Consider the following 9,783-nt stretch of genomic DNA (forward strand, 5'->3'; position numbering starts at 1 on the left):
GTGGGCTCAGATTTGGTCTGAGGGAAATGAGGTGGCCTGACCCAGCAGTGGGAGCTGGGCACCATCAGAAAGCAGAAATATGCCCGGAGCAGCCGCCGACTGGCCTCTTGCCAGCTGGTGAGGCCGCTGAGATGGGTGCTGACCTTCTTGGCAACTTCCTGGAGACCGTGGACAGTGTTTGTTTCCCGACTCCCAGAGAGACTCCGGGAGTCTCTGCAGTGAACAGGCCACTTGTCTGCCCAGCTGGCAGCCTGACCAGAGCCTGCGCCGGCCCCCGTGGAGCCCCTGTGCGCTGAGGGTCTGCCAGGCCTAGGGGAGCTGAGCAGGAGTGACGGTGGGTGCCCGGCCATCTTTCAAGATGGGACTGGGAGCAGACTGGGAGCAGACCTGAGGCAGGGGGTGTGGAGGCAGCCTGGCCGCCCGGCCCCACGCCTGCTCCTCCCCACCCTCTCCTTGCAGCAGCTGCCCCCCGGGAGCGGGAGGGAGAGTTGGCGTCGCCTCCAGCAGCAGCAGATGGTCCCGCGATGCCGTGGGTTCTGAAAGCAGGTTGGATGGAACGGCTTTACCTGAAGGAGGTGTCAGTCTCTAAATAACCGCGAGTGGGCTGACGGGGCTTAGTCACAATGGAGGCCTTTCTCTGAGAGAGCTCTGTCATGCTATCTTATGACCAGGGTGTCCCAAGTATGAACCCCCCCCCCCCCGCACACGGGTAATTATATGGCCCTGGAAGGCATGGAAAGTGCATGCACACTCTCAAGTCTGGCTGTTTAAAGTGATCCAGCAGAGAGCCTGTGAGAACACACAGAGTCGTCCAAGTTACCGGACTTAGTGACAGCTGAGCCTTCCCGAGGCTGCGTGTGGGAGTTAGAAGCCAAGGCTGTGATAATTTTGTACAAGCTGTGGCAAGCTAATGGCCGTGCTGGGGAGGGGCAGGGAGTGGGCCGTCTGGTAGCTGGTGGAGTTTATCTTTGGCAGAGCAGCTGGGCCAGCCGGGAGATGGAGTGCGGAGCTGCTTAATCAGTTGCAAGGGCAAGATTTAGGAGTCCAACTAGAAATCAAAGGGGGAGGAGGGGCCCACGCTCTGCACAGTGGATCAGAAAATAGATTAACGAGGTGGATGGGCCAGGAAAGGCTTGGACCCCCAGAAGCCAGATTGGGTGTGAAAAACAAGCAGGGGCAAAGTAAGAGTGAGTAGAGATGCGGAGTGAGAGCAGAGTGGACTCTTGAACCTGGGGAAGGGAAGATAGCTTTGTCCAAGGCTGTGAAGCATGTAGCCTGGGCCTGAGAGGGAAGCTGTGCTGTGTTTGCCTGCGGTTTCTGTGCACAGGGAGAGGACACGCCCTGACGGTGGTTTTAATGCCAACACGCAGAGTCACAAGGCAGGGTGCAGAGCCTCAGATGCCATCTGACCTGGCCCAAAGCACAGCAAACGCTGCTCCTGGGGGCTGGGGAAACTGCCAGTCTGCCCCTCTCTGCTGTCTGGTGAAGCTGGGCCTGGGCTTCACAGCAGTTACTACTCTCTGAAATTGTCTATTGACTTCTTTTTTAACAAATATTTATTTATTTTCCCTTTTATTGCCCTTGTTTTTTTTTATTGTTGTAGTTATTATTGTTGTTATTGATGTCGTCGTCGTTGGATAGGACGTAGAGAAATAGAGAAGACAGAGAGGGGGAGAGAAAGACAGACACCTGCAGACCTGCTTCATCGCCTGTGAAGCGACTCCCCTGCAGGTGGGGAGCTGGGGGCTCGAACCGGGACCCTTACACCAGTCCTTGTCCTTTGGGCCACGTGCGCTTAACCCACTGCACCACCGCCTGTCTATTGACTTCTAACACCTGCCCTTTTTATTTTTTTATTTATTGGGCGGGGGAGACAGCATAATGGTTATGCAAACAGACTCTCATGCCTGAGGCTCCTTAAGTCCCAGGTTCAGTCCCCTGCACCACCATAAGCCTGAGCTGTGCAGTGCTCTGGTGTTTCTCTCTCTCTCTCTCTCTCTCTGCATCTCTCTCAAAAATAAAATTAATAAAAAAATTATTCATTATTGGATAAAGACAAGTTGAGAGAAGGTGAAATAAAGAGATAGATAGATAAGAGATACCTGCAGCCCTGCTTCACCACTCATGAAGCTTCCCCTCTACTTGTGGGGACCAGGGACTTAAACCTGGATCCGTGCACACTGTAATGTGTGTGCTTAACCAGATGAACCATTGCCTGGCCCCAGGCTTGCCTTTCTTCACTATGATAATTTAAATTTCAAAGACTTTCGGTTCACTTATGTATTTCAAGTACGTGAAGTGAATGAATGAGTAAATTATAGCTGCCACCCTCCTCCAGGTGACAGGCTTGCAGAGCGAAGCCCACTTCCACTCCCCACTAGGATCGGCTGGTGCCAACTCTCACCTGCAGAGCCAGTGGCGTGAGCTGGGAGTCCCAGTAAGTTTAGCCATGTCCCTGTCTCCTTCCTGTCTCCTCAGGGGTCCTGAGAAGTAATGGCCACAGACACCTCTATGAACATAGCTGCCCCCGACCGCAGCCCTGGCCTTGGCAGCGCAGCCGACAGCTTCACTTGGAAGCCAGACGCGCCAAACATGCACGTCATCAGGCCCAAGTCCGCCAAGGGGCGAACCCGGCCACGTCTGCACAGAGCCCAGGGTGCGGGGGTGTGCTCCACACGGGTGCCGGCCTCCCCACCCTCGGCCCCGCCCCGAGAGTCCTCAGGCAGCTGGACGTCTGGGGCCTGCACACCCAGCTCTCCTCCCCGGGGCATCCCCCACGACGTCCCTGGGCTGCAGGTGCCCACCGTGGGAAGCTGCTGTTCCCTCAACAGGTACCCTGTCCTGCCGTCCATCCACAGGAAGGCCCTGGAGGAGGGGACCGTGGAAACAGCGGTCAGAAGGGCCGGCTCACTGCGACCGGGCAGCGTGCAGGGGCAGGCTCTCTGCCAAGAGGAGACAGGCACCACTGAGAAGATGGGTGGCAGGGACCCAGGGGCTGCGGGAGGCTGTTCCCCAGGGGGGAGGAACCCCAGTGCCCCGAGACAGAGCTGCTGGGGGGCCGGAGAGCTGGAGGAGCCATCAGAGCAAGAGCCCAGACTGCTGCTTGCTGTGCGATCACCGTCCGGTAGGAGGTTCGTCCGCCATTTCCGGCCAACGGATACCCTCCAGACCGTGGTGGCTGTCGCGGAATTCAAGAACAAGACCAGCTACCTGCACTGCAGCCTGCAGACCATGGAGGTGCCCAGGAGGTGTTTCTCGGACCTCACCAGATCCCTGCAGGAGTGTGGCATCCCCCACAAGTCTGTGCTGGGCATCTCTGGCCACCACGGGGAGGGGTGGCCCTGAGTCCTGCTCAGGCATCGGCTGGGGACCTGGGTCTCTGAGCAAGGAGTGGGCATGGGTGCCCCGGCCTCCCTGTGGCCGGTGGGTCCCACCTGCTGAGCGCGCCGGCCGTGGCTCTGACTCCTCACGGGGCTCACCGGGTCTCCTCACGAGCGAGCTAGTGAAGAAGCTTCTGTCCCCCTGTTCACTCATCTCCATCACTGGAGTGAACCAGCAGCCCCACCCAGATGGCTCCTGCAGCAGCTGTGACTAGGCCTTCCCCTCTCCAGAGTTAGGGACCCCCGCCCGGAGAACCTGCTTTTCTGCATGAGCTCTCCCTCACTCTTCCCGAAGCCGGTAGCTTGCCTTTCTGGACTTGACCAGGAGGCAGTGCTTCCCGGAGAGGACTCCCGCCTGGTGCACAGCCCGCGGCTCAGGAAACACCCAGCAGGCACCTGCACATCTGGCCTGGGACTCTGAGAATCTGACCCCGGCCCTGCAGGCTTCCTTTGGCCGGGTCTGGTAGCCGCAGGGTTGCTGGGCTCTTTCTCTCTTTGTATGAGGTGGCCTGAGAGGCAGGAACGAACGGGCCTCAACTGCTACAAAGCCCTGGGGGAGTCAACATTTCCCAGATAGCCTCAAAGATGGTTAGCAGATCGCTCCTACAACTTTCAATAGACACTGACCAAGTTTCCAGCTTTGGATAATGGCTTTCTTTGTGCAAAAAAAGAAAGAAAAAAAAAAGCAATTTCTTCTTCAATCAAGAATAACCGGTCTAGTAAGATGTCCTTGCTTTTGTTAGTAATAGAACCTCTTGCTCTCAAATTGCAGAAACCTGTACATCTGTCCACATCTGTCCGAAAGGACCCTCAGCTTCCCTGCCTTGGATGCATGGTTTGGTCCCCCCACCCCAGTTTCAGAATAGGGCTCCCACAGCGGCCCAGGTGGCACCTCTGCTTCCCGACTCGGAATTCCCCCAGGAGAGGGGGTCTGTCCCTGTGCCGACAGCCTCAAGGCTTTGCTTTTCCAGCTGGGCAGGGGGGTGCCCAGGACAGGTTTGCCAAAGTTTTTCTGTATTGCAAGCTCATCAAGACTCCCAGGTGGACCCCCTTTATGGCCAAATCACCCCTCAGAGCCAGGAACAGGCCTCTCCCACCAGAGCGCAGCCGTGACCGAGCCCTGAGTCCTGTGAGGCGCACAGAGGAAGGAGGCGTTCTGGAGGCCGGTCAGTGTTGCTTCTGCGTTCGGCAATGGACAAGGAGAATTGTTGCAAATGCCACCGCCTAGCACATGGAGACTTAGTTGCAGAGATTAGCACCATCATGGTTTTCTCTGAAAAAGGCCCGCCTTGTTCTAAGCACACCCACACCACCAGATCACTCCTCGGGTTTCTTAACACCATCCTGACTGCAAAGGGCAGCCAAGGCCGGGAGTGCGTCCAGCAGGCCCCCGCACCTGGCTGCCTCTCCCAGCTCCTGACCACAGAAGGAGCCGGTGGCTAGAGCCTGGAACTCACAGTCCTGTCACCTCCCACCCAAGGACTCACAGAACTCTTCCTCTGATCTCGGGGCTGGGGGAAAAGCCTCCTACGCGGAGACACCTACTCTGTGGCAAGAATAAAACTCCACCCACCTGAGACTTGGTAATTCCTCCAGGGAGGCAGGCAGGCAGGCAGCCTTCACAGAGCCTAGGGAAATGGTACCTGCTTGCAGGAGCTCAGCTCAGCTCTGCACCTGGGGGTTTTCTGACGCCCCTTAGTTTAGAACTTGGGGTGGGGAAACAGAGGAAGGCGTGATGCATAGAAATATTTTAGGGTGTGTGAATAAAGCTATATTTGAACCACCCTGATAAGTTCTTTTGGGGACAAAAGATGATATTAGCAATAAAATCATCTTGTTTGAAACTGAACTTATGGAGAAGTAAATCTTTTGTTCTAGCCTACGACTGGCCATGGTCAGTCGTAGAATGAACAAAGGGGCTCATTCACCAGAGTTCCCAGGAATGTTCTGCGTGGAGAATCTCTGGGCCCTGTGGTCAGCGTCCAGTCCTCCTCCTGGGCCCTCTACTGCCCCCTCCCCGTGGCTTCCGCTTTCAGTTTCTGCTGCAAGCCCCATGCTTGACTGAACAGGAAGCGTCTGTGTTTCTCAGCAAGAGCCTGGTTTTCAGGTGAATGTTAGAATTCTTGAGTACTTCCAGTTGGGCTCCTTGGCCTCACACATAAAGTGGCCCAGAACCTCCTCTTGGTGGCCCTGGGCAGGCCAACTTTGTCCCCTTTGTGGCCCCAGACCTTAGCCGTCATTTAATCTATAGTCACTGAGAACTGGCCATATGCCACCCTTGGCAGGGGACTCTGGCATTCTTGCAAGCGAAAGCCACTTACGTTGGAGAGTGGGACACTCGTGGGGACAGACCTCAGGCTGTGTTCAGGCTGTTTCCTGCTGTCTTCTCCCCTCCCCCATCTTCTCTCCGGATGGCACTCACTAGCTTACTCGTGAGAGAGAGGAATTTCTCAGAGGACAGTCTCCTGACATGTAATTCCAGTATGTCACCTGATGAAGTCCAACAGGTAAATTAGTCCTGGAAGCAGAAGCAACAACAGGAGAAATCAGTGATTCATCCTTAAGAATCCAAAAAAAGACCTTTCCCACCAACAGATGGCAGGTGGTTTTAACACAAGACTCCCTGCCCTGAAAGTCCCTGGGGATTCTGCCAGCAGACATCAAGTCAGCATTCTTGGGGGGACAGGACCATGGCCCAGAAGTCACCCCAGAGTTGCCACAAAATACTCCACCCACTGGGCACCAGGCGGTGGCACACCTGGCTAAGTGCACACATTTCAGTGCATGAGGACCCGGGTTCAAAACCCTGGCCCCCACCTGCAGGGGGGAAGCTTCATGAGTGCTGAGGCAGGGCTGCTGGTGTCTCTGTCTCCTTTCTGTTTCTCCCAACCTCTTGATTTCTGACTGTTTCTATCCAATAAATAAATTTAATTTTAAAATTTTTTAATAAGAGCAGGTGGGCTGCACTCACAGCAGGGTCTGTGGAAACCCAGCCAAGTTCATCTCGGAGGCACAGCTGCCAGATGTGTCCCCGTGGACTGACTGAGCCTGCCTTTGACACTGAGGAATTGTTTTGATTTGCAATCGGGGCCTTTAAGCTTCATGTTGGGGCGGTGGATAGCAAGGTGCACAGTGTCCTTGGCTAGGCGTGCGGACGGGCGAAGCAGAAGCTGGTGTCCGAGCCTCAAGGCTGTTTCTGTGTGTTTGTTTCTCCTGGTCTCCTGCTCTTGGGGGATTTTGTTCTCAGTCACAAACAGGAATGGGGGCGGGGAGAGACCCCAGCACTGCCCTGCTGCTTCCACAAGTTTCCCCCTGGGTGCTAGAGGGTGGGCTCAAGGTCATGGCACCTGGGGGCCACCGTGTGGTTGGACAGCAAAGAGAGAGGACTCCTCCTCCCACTGCCTGAGTCCCCGTGTCACTTCCCAGAGGCCTCTCCTTTCCTCAGCTGGGACTTTGTGAATGTGTTCACCCAGCCCACGGAGCCTTACGCTGCACCTGTGGGTGTCAGGGGCCCTGCAGGCAGCTGTGCAGGCACCTCTGTCTCTCCTCCTGTACCACCGCCTCCCTCCCTGGAGCCGGGAGCCCCCAGGGGCAGTGAGCACAGCTTCCTGGCTGTGCCTCTGGCCCAGAAACAAAGCAGCTTCTCAGACCTGTCTGTGGGGAAGAAACAAAGACGGAAGTGCTGATGGCATAAGATCTGCCATTCGGAACATGAAAATGAGCGTTTCTACAGATTTTCACAGGTGTCCAAACACTTAAATATTTGCAGGGCTTGGAGTAGGCATGGTGCCGCTGCTTCCAAGCCACGTCTCTTTCCAGTCTCATTGCAGGCAGAGACAGGGGAGAGAAACGCAGACAGCGAGAGAGGATCGTGATGCCACACCGCTCTGCCCTCGGTGCAGCTTCCCTGGTGCCATCTCTGGAGTGCCTAGGTGGCGTGCAGCGCCAGGCCAGGCCCTGGGACGTGGGAGACGGGCCTGTGCTGGCTGAGCTGCCTCTGCACAAACCGGGCTTCACCTGCCTCACCGCAGCCCCTCGCAGAGTGGCCCTTCCCATTTGGAAGCGGGGGACGGTGGCTGGGGCAAAGCCGGCTTCCCAGAGGGCGGTATGGGGATTCCAGCCCAAACGTCTCTCCTCCGAGGGCCTGAGGGGGACAGTGAGCCAGGAAGACCCAGGGTAAGAGCGGCAGTCATGCCACAAGAAAGGACTGGAGAGCCCGGGAAGCAGACAGCTCCCGGGGAGACAGCTTGTCACTCCTCAAGAACATTTCAATATTTCATTTATTATTTGTTTGTTGGATAGAGACAGATAAGTCAAGAAGGAAAGGGGAGATAGAGAGGGAGAGAGACAGAGAGACACCTGCAGCCCTGCTTCACCGCCCACAAAGCTTTCACTCTGAAGGTGAGGACTGGGGTTTTGAACCCAGGTCCTTGCACATGCTGACCTGCACTCAGCCACCACCGCCCCTCCCCGAGAGCACTTCTGGAAGGCCCAGGAGGGTCTCCTCAGTGCACCTTGTCAGCCCAGACAGCGGTGGGGCAGATCCTCTCTGCCCACTGGGCTTCCTGTGCTCGTGGGCCTGTTACCACCTCCAACTTCTTTGCAAACCCAAATCAGAGACGTGAGAGGACAGGCACAGCCTGTGGACCTGAATGTTGAGAAAACCTCTGACTTGTGTTGACTGCAGCCAGAAAGATGATTCCTGACACTTGTGTCAATTGAGATAAAAGGCTCTCACGGGGAGTCGGGTGGTAGCACAGCAGGTTAAGCGCACGTGGCGCAAAGCGCAAGGACCAGTGTAAGGATCCCGGTTCGAGCCCCCGGCTCCCCACCTGCAGGGGAATCATTTCACAGGCGGTGAAGCAGGTCTGCAGGTGTCCGTCTTTCTCTCCCCCTCTCTGTCTTCCCCTCCTCTCTCCATTTCTCTCTGTCCTATCCAACAACAACAATAATAACTACAACAATAAAACAACAAGGGCAACAGAAGGGAATAAATACATATTTTTTTAAAGTTTAATCCCCCAGACCACCATAAGCCAGAGTTGAGCAGTGCTCTGGTGTTTCTCTCTGTGTCTTTCTCTGCATCTCTCTCAAAAATAAAATAAATAAATAAAATATTGTAAAAAATAGACTCCCAGGACACTTAGCACAAATGAAATGGATTTGCTCACCATATATATAATGCCTCTTCCCACTGGACTGGAGATTCCTTGAGAACAAAGGCCTGCCTGCTTTATCTTTTCTTCTTCTTCTTTATTAGGGGGATTCCTGGTTTACAGTCAACAGTAAAATGCAGTAGTTGGCCCATGAGTAGCATTCCTCAGTTTTCCAGGTAACACTAACCCCTACTCAGTCCTCCGCCACCATCAGGACCTGAACCCTCCCCGACCCCAGAGTCTTTTACTCGGGTGCAATACACCAACTCCAGTCCAAGTTCTGCTTAGAGTTTTCCTATTTTTAAACTTCCTTTTTTAATTATTATTAGTGATTTAATAATGGTTAGCAAGATTGTAAGATCACAGGGCTACAATCCCACACAGTTCCCACCACCAGAGTTCCCTGTCCCATCCCCTCCATTGGAAGCTTCCCTGTTCTTTATCCCTCTGGGAGTCTGCACCCAAATTCTTTATGGGGAGCAGAAGGTGGGAGGTCTGGCTTCTGTCATGGCTTCTCTGCTGGACATGGGTGTTGGCAGGTGGACACACTCCCCAGCCTGTCTCTGTCTGTCCCTGGTGGGCAGGCTGCCTGTTTTATCTTTATACCCCACAACTGCATCAAGTTCTTGTTCAGATTTTTGTCTCGATGAAAAGAGAAGCATTCCTGCATACAGTCCAGCTCAGACCCTGTATGTTTGGAAAAGCACAAAACTAGGCTAGAGAGAGAGAGAGTTCACAGGCTAGGTACATGCTTTGCCAAATGCACCGTCCAGACTCCAGCCCCATGGGAAGGTGCTGTGGCGCTTGGCTCCTGCCCTGGGGTGTCTGTCTGCAATACTTGTCCTGGGAGCAGAGAAGTCACGCTTGTGCCAGGGCCCCGCCGCCCGGGCAGACATGACGCTTCCGTGCCTAAGTATGAGTAGTAACCAGAGACACCGCATCCCTTACTTTCTCATCAGCCCTGACTTGCCTTGACTTCAGCTGGAATAGTCACAGGGGTTGGTAACAAATGAACTGCAGTAGCCCAGGAGGTGGCGCAGTGGATAAAGCACTGGACTCTCAGATGTAGGGTCGTGAGTTCAGTCCCGCAGCACATGTACCAAAGTGATGTCTGGTTCTTTCTCTCTCCCTCCCTCTCTTTCTCTCTCCTCCTGTCTTCTTCGTGAATAAATGAATAAAATTTTGAGAAAAATAAGCAAATTAACTGCACCTTAATTTTTTTTAGTATCAAAAATACAGAACTCTGG

At 54.7% G+C, this 9,783-nt stretch overlaps 1 protein-coding gene across 1 annotated transcript; it reads left to right on the forward strand.

Annotated features, from left to right (window-relative positions):
• Positions 1-219: 219 nt before the first annotated feature.
• UBXN10 (UBX domain protein 10) lies at positions 220-4,015 on the forward strand. The gene is made up of 2 exons (XM_007534780.2): positions 220-334; positions 2,479-4,015. Exon 2 carries the CDS (start codon positions 2,494-2,496, stop codon positions 3,343-3,345), a length of 852 nt encoding a protein of 283 aa, XP_007534842.1. The 5' UTR covers positions 220-334; positions 2,479-2,493; the 3' UTR covers positions 3,346-4,015.
• The last annotated feature ends 5,768 nt before the right edge of the window (positions 4,016-9,783 follow it).

Source organism: Erinaceus europaeus, chromosome 11 (assembly GCF_950295315.1).
Source record: "Erinaceus europaeus chromosome 11, mEriEur2.1, whole genome shotgun sequence".
In the NCBI taxonomy this organism is placed as follows: Eukaryota; Metazoa; Chordata; class Mammalia; order Eulipotyphla; family Erinaceidae; genus Erinaceus; species Erinaceus europaeus.